The 21595-nt window shown below is 31.5% G+C and overlaps 1 protein-coding gene across 7 annotated transcripts in view; it reads left to right on the top strand.

Moving 5' to 3' along the window:
• Nucleotides 1–20708, top strand: part of LOC118202125 (uncharacterized) — a 69620-nt gene extending 48912 nt beyond the window's left edge. For 4 of the 7 annotated variants that reach the window (XM_085820368.1, XM_035374277.2, XM_085820370.1 and 1 more), the window contains one exon: nt 11144–11703. Coding sequence is in view for 2 of the 7 variants with exons in the window: in XM_035374277.2 (XP_035230168.1) it covers nt 11144–11204 (61 nt within the window). In the remaining 5 variants the exon portion in view is untranslated. Of the gene's footprint in view, nt 1–11143; nt 11704–19389 lie in introns of those variants that run through there. The other 3 variants (XR_015042069.1, XR_015042070.1, XM_085820371.1) reach the window with 1 other exon arrangement.
• The last annotated feature ends 887 nt before the right edge of the window (nt 20709–21595 follow it).

The following is a 21595-nucleotide window of genomic DNA, read 5'->3' as shown; positions in this document are numbered from 1 at the left end:
ATATTAAAGTGAGTTATTGTCTTTCATTAACCCTTACCGTGGTCACAAAATAAAACACAAAAATGTTAAAATTCATGTAAAATTTATTCTTTGCATCAAGGGAGACTTAAAATAATGAAAAACTACTTATCTCCTCTGGTGCTTTAGTGGCGTATTAGAACCTTAAAGTATATTAACTGAGTCACAAACTCTGGAAATTGCTGAATCATTTTAACCTATGCCACTTGACATAAAATCTGCTTACTATTTACTAAACCTCAAAACTGAGCAAGAAAGTGACAAAAATCAGACATTAAAAAAAATAATAAACTTCAAACTTCAAATTGTTGGTAAAACGCAAACAAAATGTCACTTACCTTCTTTCAAATATGTCCAATTATTATAAGTGTAAAATATTTAATGTTACTTGATAAATTTCATAAAGTTTATTTTATTCTCAAACTTATTAATAATAATGTTAATAAAGTTTGGTTTAATAATAATATATCCTACTTACAGATCTATTTATTTTTAGGATGGTATAACAAAAGTGAAGTTCAGGCATAGATAATGTTTTTAATTGAATTTAGATTCAGTTCCCATTTGCTCATAGGTCCTTAATTTTTTTCATTTATGGTCTTTAAAAGTCCTTAAAAGTACAGTCAAAAGTCTTTAATCCGGACTTCGGCTATTCCGGATTACCGGTTTTTCCGGATTATAGATCATCAGTTTAAATCTGGTAAGATGGCATGCAGAAATTATAAAATTAAAAATATGAAACCATAATTTATGAAATGTAGAGCAATTATGATCTACAGCAGGGATGTCAAACTCATAGGTTCTCTTGGGCCAAACAAACAAGGTTTAACTTTGGGCGGGCCGGAAAAAAAAAAAAAAAAAAAAAAAAAAAAAAAAATCAATATTCATAGAAACGTATATTTATTTCGAATAATACAATAATAAACATATATATATATTTATATAGAAAAGAACAAGAAAAATTTAATGTTTACGTCCTGATACTTGACATCTCTTCTCTGCTATTATCTTTCCTATTTCGGGAGAAATTTTGTTTGCAGTGATAACTTTCAATGCTGACCCAAGGTGAGCATCATTAATACGGTTTCTAATAGGAGACTTATTACCTTTCATGACTGAAAATAACTGCTCGCACCGATAAGTGCTACCAAACATGGAAATAATTTCATATGCGAATTTTCGAGTATTTTCAAACCTGGCTGGTAAGTATTTGTAAAATTCAGGCACGCCCACTTCAATGAATTTTGCTTTCAAATTTGAGTTGCATTGAATCTCGATCACCTCCATTTGCATATGGCTGGGTACTGAGTCAATACTTATTGAGAAAATCGAAGAAAACAAACAAAAAAAAAAAAAAAAAAAAATTGTCATCGAGGGAACTAAAATCATTAAACCTCGTTTCAAATTCAGTTGTTAAATTTGCAATTTTTTCTGCGTATTTTTGATACGAACAAGTGTCATCTAAACTTGATTTGTTCATGCTGCGCATCGGGAAGTGCATCAAATCTTCATTTTTAAGTTGTTTTTCCCAAAGAACTAGTTGACATTTGAATTCTTTAATTATGTCAAACATGTTCGTAATGATATGATCTTTTCCTTGTAATGATAAATTTAAATCGGTTAAGTGTTTGATTATATCAACCAAGAAAGATAAATCTTGTATCCATATTGGATCGTAAAACAAACTTACGTCTTGATTTTTCATTTTTAAAAACTGACATATTTCTTCTTACAAATCCCAGAATTGTTTGAGAATCTTGGAGCAAGATAACCAACGTACCTCAGTATAGTAGGACAAACCCGAATATTCACTATCTAACTCACTTAAGGAAGCAGTGAATTGACGCTGATTTAAACCTCAAGATCTTATAAAATTTATAACTTTTTTTATATATGACAAAACATTCTCCATATTTATTATTTTCGTGCATAGAACTTCTTGATGTATAATACAATGCATATGATGAATGTCTGAACCGTGAATTTCACGAAGTTTTTTTCTTAGTAATGCTACGAAGCCCTTGTTTTTCCCGGTCATTGATGGAGCGCCATCTATAGCTACAGAATTTAATTTTGCCAAAGGTAGATTGTATTTCTGCAGAAGTCCAAAAACACAAGTAAATATATCTTCTCCTGTGGTAGTACCAGGCATCGGTATTAGTTCTAGTAATTTCTCAAAAATGTTAAAATTCTTGTCACAAGAACGAAGAAACACTGCTAATTGAGCTTTGCCACTAATGTCCGTGCTCTCGTCACGGGCAATGGAGAAAACTTTCGAAACTAGATGATTTTGTTTTGATCTGATCACTTAAATTTGCGGCTAAATCAGTAACTCTTTCCGCAACTGTATTTCAAGACAATGAAATTGATTGTAAAGCCTTCACATTTCCAGGACAAACAATTTCTCCAGCTTTCATTAGGCATTCCTTGATGAAATCACCGTCAGTAAAAGGCTTCGAATGTTTAGCTATCAGCTCGGACAAGACGTAGCTTGCATGTATCGCCGCTTCACTTTCTTGCAATACTTTACTAAACATGGACTGTTGCTTTTTCACTAATAACTTGAGCTCTTTCAACTTTTCTTCTCTCATTAATCCTTCGGAATTGTTATATTTCGATTTGTGTTGTTCGTAATGATGTTAATATTATATAACTTTGGTACATTAATAGTATTATTACATATCAAGCAGATTATTTTATCTTTTATTTCACAGCAAAAATACTCATTTTACTTGGAATATTCTATGTTCGTCAGCCATTTTTTGTTTAATTTTACTACCACTTGGTTTTGATATAGACATACTGAATACAAAGGGCTGGAATAAACACAGTTAACGTTAAAAAGTTAACAAAAATTTATTCTTTCCACAAGAAATAAATCAAAATGCTGAAATATTTCTTCAAAAATATTCTAACAATATCACAAAATGTCAAACGTTTAGCAAAAATCAATGCAAAACAGAGAAACTAATTCTATCTCACAGCGAAATCGCTACAAATCAATCACAGCATTAACAAACAGTTCGCTAGAACTACAGCTACTACTGAGATGAGTTGTTTGTTCTTGGCTTTTATAAGCTTTATAATTAATTTCTCGAATATACTGGAAACATCTATAAATATCTGGATTTTTGTGGATGGCAACAGCAGTTGCGAGATATTTATTTATTAGGTATTAAATGCACGCGCTGTTCTATTTTTAACCTTCCAACGCAGCTGTCTTTTCAAAAATCGTCTGCGTTGCTAATGCAACATGAAGCAAATCTAATTACAATTCTAAGTAAAAAAAAACTAACTAAATAACTATGAAATTCGTAACAATATGAATTAAGTAGTAATTAATAATAAAGCAAAGTGCATGCACATGCATGCACCAATATATCGTACAAAACTATGATTGGAAAACTGAGACCATGAGTTCGGCCACATTCGGCTATCGGGGGATGCGTACAAGTTCTGAATGCACATGTCCCCCAAAAGCCGAAGGTAGCTGAACGCAAGCTACTCACACGCATTTGTAATTTAAGTAGTGTGTGTGTCAGCTTGCTGTGAGTAATCTAACAACACTGAATAAATTATCGTTAATTACTTAGCAGTAAACATTTCATTTTTTTTTTCGTCGATATGTTACTTTATTATTATATATTATTATTTGCCAATATATTGGCCAGGCTGCAAAAATATTTGTTGTGGGCCGCATGCGGGCCACGAGTTTGACATCCTTGATCTACAGGGTATCAAAATTTACAAAAAAAAAAAAAAAAAAAAAAAAAAAAAAAAGCTTAATATTTATTTGTTTACTTTATTCAACATTTCTTTCAACGCGCGCATGCGTAAAGCATACATTACGCATAGTTGAAATTAGAAAATTGCAACCAGAAAACTATTTGATGTGTATTCACGCTATTTATAATGATGATGAAATTGATTTAAATTATATCGAAGTTCTTTTTGACATAATCGAAAGTTCAAGCTTACTTTTATAAAATTGCTCTAACAGTCTGCAGAAAATAATAAGCCAGATCCAATTAGAAGATTAAGGAACAACGCAATCTGCAACATTAACTGAAATAGATAATTAGATAATTTTAGCATAGCTTATACTGTCCATTATACATTAAATGTGCATGCATAAACGTATTATCCGCATGCGTAAAGGTATTATGCGCATGCGTTGACACATGCACAGAAAGTTTGTAGCTTTGAGGTCCAGATCATAGATTATTACGGATTATGGACGTCTGGATTAAAGACTTTTGGCTGTACTTAATTTTTGTCTGCAGAAATGTGTACGAACGCTGTAAAAACCATTGAAACTTGGAATACAATAAAAAGATTGTATACGAAAATTACAATGCTGCTTGACTGCAAGAGTGTTAAGAGCATGGTTGCTTGAAGAATATTTATGCACATGGTTGTTAGAGTGTGTCACATTCTGAAAATTTGGCAACATCTACTAAGGTGGTTATAGTAATGCATAAGTATGAAATTTTTAAATAACTCGCTAGTTACTATGCCAATATTATTTTATACTTTGACAAGAGATTTATTTATCATTCTTAGTTTAGAATCTTCATAAATGGGAGATTGATTGTATACACATGTATGTAAAATGGAGTTCTACTGTGGAATAGCATCAAATTTTGCACATATTGATTATGCCCTTCAGAATGATATTAAGATTATCAAAAATGATAGTATGCAGCTTAAAAAGGCATAACATGTCTTTTTAAAACAATAAAATTTAATTTTATGTTTCATTTAAAATTATTCCTTTTTTTTTTTTTTTTTTTTTTTTTTTTTTTATGGGTATTGAATTTATCCTTAGAAAAAGACATACTCTGTGTTGGAAAAATTTTAAGTTTTCAGTATGGTTTTAAATTTTATTTGTTCACTAAGCTAATAGTTTCATGAAGTCTTACTTCAAACACTAAAGCGATAGATAACTCATAAGTTGTGCCTGAGATGAATTTAGGCAGTAAAGATTACATAGATGTTTTTGTGATTGTCCTCCGTGTTTAATTTAAATGTAAGCCAGCTTCCATTAAAATGTCCTGCAAACTATATAGTATTTAATTACTTTCCTTCCGTAATTAATCAACAAACTTCAAAAAAGAGTTGAAGATTTTTTTTTTTTTTTCTTATTTGTGCATTGCAAGTACCAAACAGAGAATATTTAACAATTCATCTTGTCTGTATATCTAAATTAGAATAACATAAGTGTCCCTTTTTATGTTTATTTCATATGTAATTAGCATCTAATAAGTGGTTGTCATGTAGAGTTTGGTAAAGCTTGATGATTTGAAGCTCGGTTAAGCTCGAGCTCGAGCTTAATCGTTTTTTCGGGCTTTTGAGCATTTGAAGTTGACATACTTACATTATCAAAAGACTTAAAATGGACCTGTAATTAAAATAATATTTTTTAGAAATTTAAAAGAAACTTTTTCTTTACTTATATATTTATTTATGCATTTATATTAATGAAAAAATATTTTAAAAACACCAGTGCATGTAGTGATTTATTTATCTGATAGCTTTAACCTAATTTTGGTGCAAAAATTGTTGGCCACAGAAAATGCCCTCTCAGAATCAATCGATGTTGGTTTTATACTGTAAATAGCTTCAAGTAACTGCTTTAAATTCACAATCAATTCACCATTACTTTTTGACAAAGTAAATTCTTGACTTAATTTTTAAAGCGGTCACCTTCCGGTAGTTTGCTGGTTGGAACTTCTAATAGTACTCTAAGTTGTTCTTCAAGAAAAGCACCAACTTTGGTAGTTGTTTCTGCTTCACTGCTTGATTTTTCATTTGATGAGTTTGGTGAGGAATCTGGTGACTGAAAAAAATGCTTCATCAAAACAGCTTTTAGTTCTACAGAAGGTTTTGATGGCGTTTTATTTAAGTTGTTTAGTGAATTCATCAAATCTATGATGTTTTTGTTCATCCTGTTATTGATGTAAAAATCGATATTTTCAGAAAGAGAACTACTTATTTCAGATTCTTGTTCAGTTAACTTCTCTCGCATAAATTTGATAGAAATATATGCTGTTCTTAAAGTGGCTTGTTTTTCACCCATAGCGGTAAGTGCCACTTCAATTGGCTTCAATGCCAAGACTATCGTTTTATTAATTCCAGATTTAAGTTTGTTAAAAGACGTTTAGATCCACGTTCAATGAGTACATCCTTTGTAACGTCATACAATTTTACAAATGTTTCAAGCATTTTCAGCATCCATCTGGTTTTACAATCCAGAGAGAGTTTTTGCTCTATCTGTAATTTTTCTCTACATTTAGACTTGAACAAATCTGAACGCACAACAGAATTTTTGAAAAAAATTACGACTTGTCTGACAATATTTATGTTTTCCTTGAATGATTCATTCTGTAATTCAGTTTCATTAATGCTCAAACCATTATCAACATCATCAAAATCATCAGTCTCTCCTGAACTTTCATCTATACTTTCTTCTGTCCCTGATTTTTCTTTATAAAAAGTTTTTGTAACAGCCAAATGCAAGGCATGTGCAAGACATTTTTGATAAAAAGCATGTGATTCTTCTCGAACTTGATCATAACACTTGCTCCATCCCCAGTAGTGGATACAATATCGAGCTTAAAATGATAGATGAAAAGATTCGAGGTGCTCTTCTACGAGTTCTTGCATTTTTTTTTATTGCATCACAACTTCCAAAAATTCTTTCCTGTCGAAGATTGATGCTGGCATAAGACGAAGATTGAATTTTGGCAGGCAATATGCAGATTTATATTCAGGAATCTCCGATTCATGGTCTATTCATCCATGGTAATGGAGAATTTCTTTGATTTGGCAATATCTTTTTTAATATCATTTTGATTTTTTGTTTCACAGTTTCCATATGGTTATGAACCATAGCCATTACAGATTTTTCATTGGCTGGAAGCTTCATACCCCTTAAGGCCAATGATTATCAAATAAACTCTGGCTGAGTGATTTGACAAATTGATAAACCATCTACTGCAGCCATTTTTGCAACAATCTCTTATATTGATGTTTTGATTATGAAATTATCCAAAGTTTTTGTTTTTTTAGCTGTCGTTTCTGCCTCGGCTTTGTCAACGTCAATGTTATGAACGCTGCTTGGATGACGATGCATTGTTGATGTATTTTCATTTAAAATGGAAATTTTTTTATTGCATTCATTGCAGCATGTATAATTTTGGTCTGCCTTGGCAAAATGGCTCCAAACGGTTGTTTTTCGGCATGATTACTATTCTAGAAAAAAATAGAAAATACTATTCTAGAATATGCTGTATTCATGGCTGTAAGTCCAATAATATTAAACATTTTTACCAAAAAATATTGCTAAAATTTTGACTAAATTTGTGTTGAGATATTAGTAATCGCGTTCTTATTGGTTAAAAGGAAGTATAGCTTTCTGTCAGGTCCAAAGTATTCCGGAACTTAATCTCGTTCTCTTTGTTTATGATTGTTAAAACATGATCTGCTTGTATCTGTGTTTGTATTTCTGCTTGTGTCTCTGCATGTATTTCTCTGCGCATTACTACTCTGTAATAAATGTTTGTTTTGTGAAACATGGCATTTTCAATGTTCAACAATTTGTAATTTTGTTTTTTTTTTACTGATACTAAGAAAATCATTATTTAATATTACATACACGTTACTACTTAAAATTAAAAGTATATTGTTTCTATTGGTAAAGATTAAAAACCCTTGCATTTCTATGTACTGTAGACGGCAACAAATTCATCTCTTTACCAAAACAAGTTTCAACACTGTTCAGGTAAAAAAAGTACTGGTAAAAGTATTATTTTACTGCATATATTTATAATCCTTTTATTGTTTAACTTTACTTATCCATAATACAATTACAAAAGTTTTAGTTTTTATGTACTTAAAAAGTAGCAGTTTTATGACACCAATAAAATGTCTTTTAGGATTCTTAAATATGTTGACAAATAAATTAAAAATAAAATGCAGAATGAAAAACATTTTGTATATACAGAGCTCGAAAGCCCATCGGGCTTTGATTCAAGTATCGAGTACTCGAAAATGACCAAAAATTATCAAGTATCAAGCTCGAGCCTAAGCTCGTTCCAAACTCTATCTGTCATGTTAGGGATTTTGTATTTACTAGTTATTTTTTTCACTTTTATTAAAATATTTTCATTATTGGTTGTTTCATTTCAAAAAGCATATTTAAACAGTGGGGTTTTACTCTTCGTTTTTGGTGATTTATTCTGCTTGAGATTTCAGATCTCAAATTAGAATCATTAGAAAAAAAAGAAAAGCGAATATACCGGGTGGCCATAATTAAACTGACAGTGCTCACAGTGTTCTGTAGGCACGATCTATTTGCAAGAATGATGCCACATTTTGTACGAAGATTAAACAAGACGGGGGATGAAGGATTCCGCGAAAAAAAATTAGTTCCAAAAGTCACCGCTAGGGGAATATATGGCGCTGTGTAATAGAAAATAGAGTGTTAACAAATGCAAATTAATACGGAATAAAATTTATCGTAGGTCCATTCTTCTATGAGAACATTACCCTAACAGGACCGGAAACCTGTTCTGTTACCGGAGAGAAATATCGCCACATGTTGAACAGCTTTGTCATTCCGGCACTTCAGCAAAGAGAATACCTTAGGGAAATCCTTTTCATGCAAGATGGAGTCCCTCCACACGTTGCTGTACGGGTGCAAGAGATGCTACAACAGAAATTCACAACCGAAAGAGTCATTAGCCGCTACTTTCCAACTGCATGGCCACCTCGGTCGCCTGATCGTACCCCATGCGACTTCTGGCTATGGGGTTACCTTAAGTCCAAGGTCTATGAAGGAGTGGTCCAGGACCTGGCTACGTTGAAGGATAACATATCACGGACTGTGCGGGAGATTCCTGCAGATATGTTACTTTCTGCTGTTGTGCATACTGTGCACAGAATGCAATATGTGGTCCACAACAATGGCAGCCACATTGAACCTCATTTGAATTCAAAGTAAAAGGTAATTTCCGTATTGATTTGCATTTGTTAACACTCTATTTTCTATTACACAGGACCAAATATTCCCCTAGCGGTGACTTTTGAAAGTAATTTTTTTTCCGTGGAATCCTTCGTCCTCTGTCTTGTTTAATCTTCCTACAAAATGTGGCATCATTCTCGCAAATAGATCACGCTACAGAACACCGTGAGCACTGTCAGTTTAATTATGGCCACCCGTTATATATGCTTTGTCCTCCCCCTTTTTTTGTAGTATTATATTAAAAATGATATTAAGAAGTGACTGTGCAGATGTGGGCAAATGGATAAGCTAATAAATGTTTGAGTGAGGGGAGAGACAGTAATTTTATTATTATTGATTTTATTTGCTATCCTTATATAGGTGGTAAGTTAAATAAAATATTTATTCACTACAAATATATGTTTAATTATGATAAATTTTCATTTATAACCTTTACAAGCACAGTATGATAATCTTGTTCTTTTTTCATTTTGAGGTGAAATGCATTCTTCCATCTCAGAATTACTTAAGTGTTTCAATTTTTAAATTTCATTATTGCAGTTTTTGTAATTAAACTCATTTTCAAGCATTTTGATAGGTGAGAAAATGTTTTTTGATATCTTTATGCCTATGAGGTATTGATGTAATGATATTGACTTAAAAATGAAATGCATTTATAGTGCAGTGTTTTACTTTCCTGCACTGTAGCAGGAACTGTAATATTTTTCTATACACTTAAATAAACTACTTTTTGCATGTCATTATGAAAATTAATAATTTTTCCCCTTTTCTGATTATTTTGAATTTCTTTTTATTACACATGTAGTATATCATGTTATTTTTCTCAATTTATCTGTTTTTCTTGAATTTTGCTTGTGTTATCACCAGTATTACAGTTCTGGAGGAAATACAGCTAAGCTTTTAACAGGAGTATAGCTTTTGCAGGAGTATAGCAAAATATGTCGTGTATTTGTAGAGTTAATTCATGATCATTGTTATTTTACATTATTTATTATTATTATTTTATGTGTTACGCCTTGGAAAATGTAAACTGTTGTCATGCAAATTTTATTACATTTTAACTCTGAAAAATAAGTTACAATTATAATTAAGTTGCTAAGTTATAATTAAGTAATTACATTAAGTTGCTTAGTTACTTAGTTATTGTGTAGTTATACAATTCAGTTACTTGGTTATGACTGCAATGTGAAATTTATGCTTGATTTGGTTTTGAAAAATAAGCCACTCAGTAAAGTGCTTCAGCTATTTTATGTGTGAATTTGTAATACTTTTTTTTTAATAGCCATTCTAAAAAGTTTTTAATGTCTAAAATTAATTGAAATAAAAGAGTTTGTATATTTGTATGCAACTATTGAAAAAATTGTTTAATAGACGTTTGCAGTATAAAGTATAATATATGTATTTTACAGATTTATCTTTTTCATAATCCGTCTTGTCTTTATTTTCTCGACATCCTTTCAACACTGCAAAGGTGATTGATTATATTAAAGAGGAAAACAGCATTTAGTATGCTTTTTGTAAATCGGTCTCTAAATATGCTTTCATTTATTTTTCATTTTGTGGCTTTTTCTAAGTGTAGATCCAGGGTTCTCAACCAGTAGGAAATTTCATAGTTTCAGGGGATAATGCACTCAGCTTTTTATTTACATCTTAAATGTTTAGTTTTTGGATATAAAAATTACTTTCATTTTAATTTTGGTATTTTTCAACATTTTCTATCCTTTTTCTTGTGTATAAAATACATTAAAAATAAACCAAATTTAAATAAATGTTTATGTATTTTTTAGGCTTTGGAAAGGACAGGGGAAATGATCATCTAACAATGGTAGGGGTATATGGGGCAAAAATGGTTGAGAACCACTGGTTTAGATGTTATGTACTTTTTAGACTTGATGCTAAAGTATTATGTCTGTTGCTAAATGTATAAGGCACAATTTTAAAACTGCTTTTTATAAACGTTTAAAATCTTGAAGTATTTAAAATATACTTATATGCTGGTGACTAAAATACTCAAAAAAAGTTATATAAAGGTGCTGGTTTATTAAAATCTATGTGCATGCTTCTCAAGTATGTATCTGATGCATTTATTTTATTTCTTAGGTTTCATGAGTGTTGTGAAGATATCTACAAGCAAAGGCAGTTTCAAAAGGAAAGCATTTAAATGTTTTTATGGGGCTATAGTAGGGTAATCATATCAGTTCTACAAATATTTACTTATAAATGTCAGAAAAGACCATTTAATTCTTCAGCAAATCATAAAAATTTCATAAGAGCTAATCTCAAAACCCATTAAGAATTCACATAAGTGAATGCTCATTTCAGTGTTCTTGTTGTAAAGAATTTAGTCAGAAATGCCACCTGCAGCTGCATTTCCGACACAAAGTATTTGAATTTATCTTGTTTATCTTAAAAAGCTTTTGGTGTAGTAGTTTGAAAATGATAATGTATTTTGTTCTTTAATTATTCTTTAATTTGTAATTTCACAAACAATTCAGTAGTATAGTTTCCAAATTAAGCATGCATTATATTCTAAAATTTTAATCTTGTATATGAAATGTGTTTATTTTTTGTTTTGTAGTATTACATATTTAAATTCTTAAACAAACGTGTGAAACTTTAATTCTGTATCAGACTAATAGAAATAAAATGTTATACTGAAATTTGCTCTGCTATTTTTAAGTAGTATGTGATGTCTAATTTCTTAAAAGCAACATTAAAAATTTTGCCAGTGTAAGATATTTTCCAGTTACTATAACTGAAGTATATTTCTTTCCATGATATGTCATTGCAAAATACTCCGCTTTAAATCTTGTCTTAATTATGTTTTTCAAAAAACAAGGTTTTTATAAATCTTTCATTTAATACAGTTTTTACTCAGTTAATCAGATTCTTTAAGATGAATAAAGAGTAATAATTACATAAAAATTGTTTGAAATTGAGCTCCCCCCAGATCTATGCATGTAATGAAATATTATAATCTAACTGGCAATCCTCTAATTGGATTGACCTGTTATGCCTGTATAATACCTATTATAAGTTAATGGATATTTCAATTATAAATTATTAATTTGAAAAATAATGCACATTTTGATGACTCGTAGTAATACTAAAACATGTCATAAAAACTTTCTTTCCCAATAGATGTGGAATTTAAAATCTTAAATTATTCTTAAGCTTTTTCTTACATATACTGGTGAAACTGACCCCTTGAAACTGATGTCCCTGTGTCAGTAGCGAGATTACGAGACAGTTGTGTAGCTGTAGACGTCCTCTAGTGCTAGGCTAAAAGTACCAAATACCGATTGTCATTGGTCATTGTGGCTGTTGGGCAACCTTGTCCTGGTCTTCTAGACACTATCCTGCTGTTTTTAAACTGATTCCACAAATCAGAGATGACATTTGGTGCTACATCCAATTCTCTTGCAACCTGAGTTTGACACTGTCCTGCTTCCTCTCCACAATTCACCATTTCATATCTTCATCTAAGCGATGATGTGTACTCATTTCACCTAAAAAACAGCAGAAAAGAATAAGATTATTTCAGAAAAATGATAAAAATAACTTCTGTGTTGCAGAACATAATGAGCTGAGCAGCTGGATGCAGACTTTTATACCTCTTGCTGGTGTAATGATGCCCACAAGAATACGTAAACTCATCTCAGTAACACCAGCGCCACAGTGACATTATATAGCAACCAACTGTTTAGGCTTCTTCTGGCATTTTAGGAGAAATGCATGAAAATGTTTTCCATCTCTTAATGTTGTCCGACAGTGTAGAAAACTATTTATTTTTTCATTCCTCATACAGTGTGTGGTATTTAATTCATTGCTTCCCTCTACTTCCCCCCCTGAATCTATTTACATAAATCTTGCTGATGTTTATCTAGTATTCACAGTTATATAATAGTAAGAGGAAGGGGGGGAAATGTTCTGTAATGTTCAATTCCAAAATTTTTTAACCCCTTAACTGCCACGGGCGTATATATACGCCTTGCTCAGCCGATGCGTTAACTGCCCCAGGCGTATATATACGTCCTTCCAAACTGCTATCATTTGCTTTGCGCTGCTACACCTAAAATTATTCGCAAAGTTAACGCATCGGCTGCGCATCTGGGGCAGTTAACGCATCGGCTGAGCAATATACGCCCGCGGCAGTTAAGGGGTTAATAGCAAAAAATGATAGTATACCCATTTGCTGAGGAATAAAGAATCTGCTTTGGTGGCATAGCAGCCCTAGTGGGCCAATGCTTGCAGTGCCCCAAAATCTGCTTTCTTGATCGTGGGCCCCAGGGTGCGTAAGCATATGTCCTGAACAAGTGGACAGCTTGTCGCAGGACCCCCAGTATTTAGTCCCCAAGCGAACTTGGTACTCATTTTATCGACCCAAAGGATGGAAATCAAGGGATGAAAGGCTGATTCGACCTTGCCCAGACTGGGGATCAAACCCCAGACCTGTGGTGCTGCTGCGCGATGCACTAGCCACAGCGCCACCGGGCCCAAGAAGCAAACTACTAAACTAAATAATTTCTCTTCTTAAATCTGATTGTTAATTAGAAACATGTTTGTATTGTTGATAAACTCAAGGTTCGTACTGTCCTTAAAACTCCTTAAGTTTTTTTGAATCAATTTTTGGTCCTTAAAAGTCCTTAAATTTGGCCAAAATCGGCAGAAGGTCCTTAATTTTAATCATCTGAAATTTCTGTCTGTTTTTATGACTGCCATTTTGGGTGTGAATTAGCATTTTGCAGGAATATTTTTGGCGATTCACTCACAAATATGGCTATTTTTTGAATGGGTTCACGAGTTATAATTTGTTCCTATTTGTAATATGAATAATGGTGGGATACTCGAGTTTCTGAGCAAGAAGTGAAACATAAGCATTTCAGAATTATTTCATTTTTTGTAATGAAGAGCTCTCAAACAACTTTCCGCTTTTAGGGATGTGAATTCTTTTATTAAATGGTTCTAAACTTGGCGATTGTTAACATTTTGGCGATTTTAAGATTGGTTTCTATAGAAAATTTTTAATTCCAAGATGTGGGAATGTTTTGACAGTATTTTTAGAACATTCTAACATTGATAAATTTCATTAAAATAATGGTAATATATTGGAATTATATTTAAGAAGTAACATTAAAATAAAGCATTTTTATTTTTCACTGTCATATTATAAAGTTCCATTTTGGCCACATATTATACAATTTTTTGAATCTGAAAAATAAACAAGGAATAATGCTATAAAGCACGAAATTTACGAAACAGTTTTTAGCAAAAGCAAAATTGCTATGTAATTAATTAAAAATGTCTTTTTAATTTTTTCATGGTAAGAATTTTTCCCATTTCTCAGAATTCTCAGAATATGCATCAGTTTTCTCTATAAAATTAATTTCACACTTTTTTCCTCAGATTTTTTCTAAAAACATTTCTGGAATTTTGCTGTTACAGAATTGGTAGGGGTAATTTTTCTTTAGGATTTTAGACATTGAAGCTTGGAAAGTTTACAAAGATTTCAAGGCAAATTTATAGACCCACGATTCTGAAAGTTCCAGAAAAATGTCTCCATGATAGTAACACACAGTTTCTTACATTTTGGAGAACATCTGAAGAACAATGAAAACATAATAGTTGAATGTTTTACTTCTGATTCTAGAATCGCTTTCTTAAGATTTTTATCTTCCTTTTATTTTCTCTACTTTTCACTAGATACAAGCATGGAAAATATCAAAAGTACCTTTAATCTTATCATATGAACAGGCATTATAGAAAGGAATTTTTTTATTCACCTTTTAACTGTCATGCCAGAGATAGCACTGGTGTTCAAAAATGTCACGCCCGAGTATTTCTCGGGTAATTTTTTTTTTGAGTGCATCATATTGTTATACCCGAATATATATCGGGAGACGTTTATTTCGGCTTCATCTCTTTGTCTAACCCGACTGTATCTCGGGAAATGTTAATGTGCACTCAATTCAATAGATGACAGCACTTTACTGAATTCAAAGGTTAGAGGTTATAAGTTCTTTGGTTCAAAGTGCACAGGATCTTTTTGTTGTAAAATGGTGTCTTCTTCTTTGAAACGTTATATAGATTTAGATTCTTCAACCGAAGATGAAGGATGTGGGTTTGATGAGCAGTATTTATGATACTTCCATGGTCAGCCTCAAAAATAAAAAAAAAAATGAAGATACACTCAAGCCGAAGATTGTTTCTGACTACAGTCTAACTATGGGTGGTGTAGATCGCTGTGATTAGGAAATATCCTTTCATCCAACAATCCAAAAACGTCAGAAAAAATATTATAAAAAGATATTTTTACATTTACTAGACAAGGTACTTTGGAACTCATATTTGATCTATAAAAATGTAGTTGTGAAACGTATTACATTTTTAAAATTTCGAATCTAAGTTGTAGAAGAGCTTTTACTTAAATATGATGATGCAGCTTCTGGACAAAAGAATGTTGGCAGACCACCTACAATAGATAACCCTGCCTGTCTTACTGAACGAGATTTTATTTTCCATATTCCTCCTACTCCTGTGAAACGTGAGCCTACGAGACAGTGCAAAGTGTGTTGTTCGAAAAAGGATAAAAATGAGAAAAAGTTAAGGAAAGAAACACGATTCTGGTGTAGTGATTGTGGAGTTGGTTTGTGCTTGGAAAAGTGTTTCCAGTTGTACCACACAAGACTGAATTACTAAACTACTAATAGGTATTCACTTTTATTTATTTTTTCATTTATTTATTTTTTAGAAAATAATAATTTTTTTTTTTTTTTTTTTTTTTTTTTTTTTTCATTTTTAGAAAATAATGCTCCATTAGAAGCGAATTTTACAACTGCCATGTTGAGTGGCAGCCGCCTCAAGCAGTGGCTACAAAACTTTAAAAATTTTACGCATGTACTTCAAAATATCAATTTTTAACTACTTAAGTATATTTTATTTAGTACTAAACATTTGATTTTTCGAATAAAAAAATTTGTGTGAATTTGTGTGCCCGAATCATCAAAATAACTTGACAGTTAAAAGGTTAATAAAGAAATTGAAAACTGACAATTCAAAAGATTCATCCAATATGTCTTAATGCATCATACATAGAGCTGGCGCTAGGCATTTTGCCACCTGTTGCAGTCTCTGTGGATCCTAAATTCTGATGCCTGGTGCCTTTCTAAATTCTGCTTTCAATGCCTGCTCTAAATTCTAAAAGTTTTGCTGTTTCTAGATTTTTTTTGCTCGGTGTGTCCTTAAATTCTAAAAATTATGCCACACCAGCTCTGTTACCAGACCTTACCATATGTATTTCATATTTCTTCTGAATGTTTATATTATTAAAGAAATAAAATTCACAGCTTTTTCCATACATTCTAAATGCATTTAGTCTTTTAGAATAACAGAAGTCTAATTAAATCTAAAAAATTTAAAGTGAAAAGGAAACGTGTTGAAAAAAGAAACTAAATATGTAAAGAGAAAGAAAATTATTCTTCAAAGATATGTACAGTTATTATTATGTAAATTACCCAGTTGTTTACAATTTCAGCCTTTACTATAATTTCCCATTTCTATTTGCTCATCACAATGCAAATCACTTAGATAGTTTTTAAACTGAGTTTTTTGGAGTTTAAGACGAGTGTTTCTGAACTCCACTTGCTCCCTGCATTAGTTCCTGTCAGCTCTGATGATTTGTAATTATTAGGCTTTCCATTACTGCTGCTGACATTCGAGTTTATTATGAACATAGAGTTACTGAACCAGATTAAATTGAAATTAAATTGTATAATTTTTTACCACTAGTCCATTTTTTTAGTTTGAATTTCACTCTTCTTGTTTAATTATATCAAAACAAACTGTATTTTATTTTGTTAGCATAAGAACATGCCTATATGTTCCAAGTTCTTTTTGAATAAGAAGCTTATTTAAACCTTTATTTAAATTTATTATCTGATTTATAGTTACTTTCAGACATAGTGATAATTTGTTTCACGTTTGTCGGGGGGGCGTGAGAGGGGGGAGGACTATTTAACTTTTACCAGATCAAGTAAACCCTCATAGGTAGTACATTGGGGAGAGGTTGGCAGTTAGAAGATAAAACATGCAGAAACTAAGAACATTGTTTTGCATATTGAGACAAATTTCTAATTGTTAGAAAACATGCTTAAGGAGAAGGAAATCTATATAAATTAGCCAAAATGTCTGGGCAGGCCTTCAAATTAAAAAGAGGCATAATTATTTTGTTGAGTTTTATGTTTTGTTGCTTTTAATGTGTAATTATCCTAATATTGTTTAAAAATCAATGTCATAAATTGCATGTATTTTAAACTGTGAAATTTTATGAGATTGTGATATTAATAGGGGTTTTTTAACAAATATTATTAAATAATAAATTTAATTTAATAGTAGCCATGTAAATCCATAATGACTAAGGTTATCTAATACCTAATTTTAATTATAACTAAATGCATTCCCTTAAAAATTATCTCTCTCTATTAAAGCAAGTTACTGCCTTTCGTTAACAAGCTGAGCCCGGCGTCGGTCCCTGGGGACAGGCACTGGAATTTACGTTTGGCTGGCGTCGGTCCACGGGACGACAGTATTAAAATTAACAAATAAGTCTAGTCTCAATGAAATGTGATCAAATGTAGTTTTAATGAAATTTATTGAAACATTCTAAACAAAAATACGGCTTAGCTTTACACATATTACAATACGAAACAGCTATTTTGGTAACATTTTTTGGCTATCTTGCATCCAAATAGTTTTGAATTGTTATCATAACATTTCGAACAATACTTTTGAACTTTATGTGCATCTCCTTCCTTTTTGTATAATTTATGAATAACTTTTAAGTCGGCAATAATGCACCGCTTGATCGCTCGCTGCCGGCTGAACAGAAAGGACAGCAAATTCGGCGCCGGGCTTAGCGTGTTAACCTTTACCGTGGTCACAAGGTAAAACACAAAAATATAAAATTTCATGTGAAACTTATTCTTTGCATCTATTAAGACTTAATGCAAAACAACTTATCACCGCTAATGCTTTAGTGGCTTAACCTTAAAGTATATTAACTGAGTTACAATCCCTGGAACTCCACATGAAGCTATGACACTAACAGCGTCGGACAGAGGTCAGCTAACTTTCAAGACTTGCTTAACTGTGCCTACATCAGGCCTTTCAGGTTTGTTCTGATCAGCCAGGTTTGTTCTGATCAGCAGGTTTCTCTATAGGCAAGCAGGAGTGATGACAACAGCCAGGCTTTTGTAATGAATCATGCTGATTATGATTTTAATGCTCATTTTAACCTATGATGCTTGACATAAAATCTGCTTGCTATTTACTAAACCTCTAGACTGAGCAAGTATGTAACAAAATGAGACATTAAAAAAAAAGCTAACTGTTAGTAAAACGTAACTAAAATGTCACTTATCTTCTTTCAAACATATCCAGTTATTATAAGTGTAAAATATTAATGCTACTTGATAAATTTCATAAAATTAATTTTATTCTCAAACGTATTAATAATTATGTCAATTAAATTATGTTTAATAATAATACATCCTATTCATGTTCAGGCACAGATATAATATTTTTAATTGAATTTACTCAGTTCCCATTTGCTCATAGGTCCTTAATTTTTTTTTCATTAATCGTCCTTAAAAGTCCTTAAAAGTACTTAATTTCCGTGTGTAGAAATGTGTACAAACCCTTTAAACTTTATAACTAAGTTTCTGTCTTCGTTTTCTTAAAGATTTGTTCTTCTATATACTTTCCTGCTAGTTCCTTTTATAATTTAATTCAGATTATAAGAGATTTTCGATAGCTTAGTAAATGTATTTTGAAATTGATATATGCTTATGAGTTATCACTGTAATAATACCCAACTAAAAAAGGAATATGCTTATAGTGTAGTGTTTCAATTTATGCTTTTTGTTGATTATATTTTAATAAATTTGTGCATACAAAATTGCTTATATGAAGAGAATGATGTGGAATGAAAATAAATTTGATATTTTGTCTAATTTTCATAAGCATTAATATAAATGCATGATGTCTGAGATTTGTTTATGATTATTAAATTGATCATATAAATGTTTAAATTTAAAAAAAGCTATTTTTTATTATAAAATTATTCTAAAATTAGTTACATGAGAGTCCCCTCCCATCATCAATTTATTATTGCTTTATAGGAAATAAGAACAAATGATAAGTTTTTGCCTTTCTGTAAAACATTTGTGCATGTAAAAATTCATTTTATTCTTTTACTTATATTAAATTTGTTTTCATATTATTTTTAATATTATGTATTTAATCATAATTTGAGAGAAGTCATTATTACTATATTTTTCATTTTTTAGGTTTTATGGGTGTGGACAAGATATCTACTTGGATAGGCTCTTTTCCAAAGAAAAAGTACAAATGTTTTATGTGTGATTACGGTACTCAGTTTCGATGCAATTTGCGATCACATTTATTAGTTCATAGTGGACAAAAACCATATATTTGTACTGTATGTCATAAAAGTTTTACTCAAAAGCAAAATCTTAGAACACATATTAGGATTCATACTGGTGAATGTCCATTTGTTTGCATTTGTTGTGGTAAGAAGTTCAAGCAGAAATGTCATTTGCAGCAACATATCCTCACTCACTCTAAATGAAATTAATTCAAAGTATTGGTTTAAAAAGCAATGAGGGTAATTTTCTGTTATTTTAAAAATGAATTTCTTTCAACTTTCCTTCCCCTTTTTTAATGTGAAATTAGAGTTATATGAAAAACATTCTTGAACGAATTAACAGCTTATTTCTTTTTTGAACATGGGAATGTGCATCATTTGCTTGTCATTAGGAAATTATTTTTTCTTACAGTTTCATATACATCTGTACTAAAATATGTAGATTTCTTAAGTTGGTATTTAATTTAAGTAAATTGTATTTTTACTTATTTGTTTTATTTTTCATTATGCAGATATATGTGTGTTAAGTTCAGTGCAAGCTAGATATTAAGATCTAAAAGCCTTGGATCACACACACACATACATTATTTGCCTATTTTGTACTGAATATACAGTCGAACCTTGCTTAACAAGCACCTTCAATACTGAATGATTTAAAGAGCCAAACAAAATTAAAAAAATGATTCTCTTTATGAGAGATGTTTTCTGATGTAGGGACATCATGATGTTCCACGAGAATTCTCCCTCCATCTCGGCTGTTAATCTGCGTTTAGTGCTCATTCAGCTAGCATCTTCCTGTCACTTGTGAAACTTGTAACCAAACAGATTTATTTACTTATTTTAATAGTGTAATTAATTTAAGTTAAAGCGTCCTTACACGTTTGTTGTCAAAGAAGATGCCATAGCGCCAAATCGTTGAAAGTAAAAATCATTGAGTCAAACACAAAAGCATTGAGAAGGGAGAATGATTTGTGAATGCACATATAATCAGTCTATATCGACAATTTGCACTGTCCTCAAAAACAAGGGTAAGTTTAAGAAAATTGATTAAATTGTGCTTCAAGAATTTCTGTGCAATGGCACATATTCTTGATGATGTTGAGGCATTTCTTCTCATGTGGATGAACAAGAAGCAAATGCAAGATGAGACTGTTATCAAAAAAAAAAAAAAAAAAAAAAAAAATTATTTATGAGAAGGAGAAATTTCATAATTTTTACCAACCTCATAAAGAAAGTGCCAGGATCATCAACAGATGAAGAAGTAGCATTCAAGGTCAACCATGGGTGGTTAAAAAAGTTTAAGAGAAGATACTGGCATCCACAGTGTTGTGAAGCACAGAGAAGCAGCAAGCTCAGACATAAAGGCAGTCGAGAATGTGAATTCTGTGGGTTATCTATCACAGCAGCTTTTTAATTATGGTGAGCCAGGTCTCTTCTGGAGTAGATGCTGAATCAAACTTATATTACAACAAAGTAGAAGGCATTGCCAGGCCGCAAGTTAATGAAAGACAGTCTCACACTTTTGTTTTTGCAAATACAAGTGGCAATTTGAAAATTAAACCATTGCTGATTCACCATTCAGACTATTTATGAGCCTTTAAAAAATATGAATTTCAGACGAGCAGGCTCATTCACCATTCAGACTATTTATGAGCCTTTAAAAAATATGAATTTCAGAAGAGCAGGCTAAATACCGTATGGAGGTCCAACAACAAGGCTTAGGTGACACTTGACCTTTTATAGATTGGATCAGTTAAGTATTTTGTCTTGTTTAAAAAAAAAAAAAAAAAAAAAAAAAAACCTGCCTGAAATGAATTTACTTTGCTTGCTATGAACAATGCTCCTGCACATCCTGCAGGACTAGAAGATGGGACCTCTTGAAGAATTTAAAGTTTAGATTCAGTTTCTGTCTCTCAATACAATTTCTTGTCTACGGCTCATGGACTAGTAGGTCACTTCAAATTTTAAAAGGCTTGCTAGAGTACTGTTGCGGTAACTGAAGGAACAGTCAGAGCGTTTTGTTGTTTTCATGTCATTGCCTGCCTCAAATGATCAACAAGGCATGGGAATGGGTTTCCAAGAGAAGTATGGAAGAAGTTTTGACCAGA

Source organism: Stegodyphus dumicola, chromosome 7 (assembly GCF_044657685.1).
Source record: "Stegodyphus dumicola isolate Sdum_Otavi_A_Nest chromosome 7, ASM4465768v1".
NCBI classification, from domain to species: Eukaryota; Metazoa; Arthropoda; class Arachnida; order Araneae; family Eresidae; genus Stegodyphus; species Stegodyphus dumicola.
This window is presented reverse-complemented; position numbering and strand designations above follow the sequence as displayed.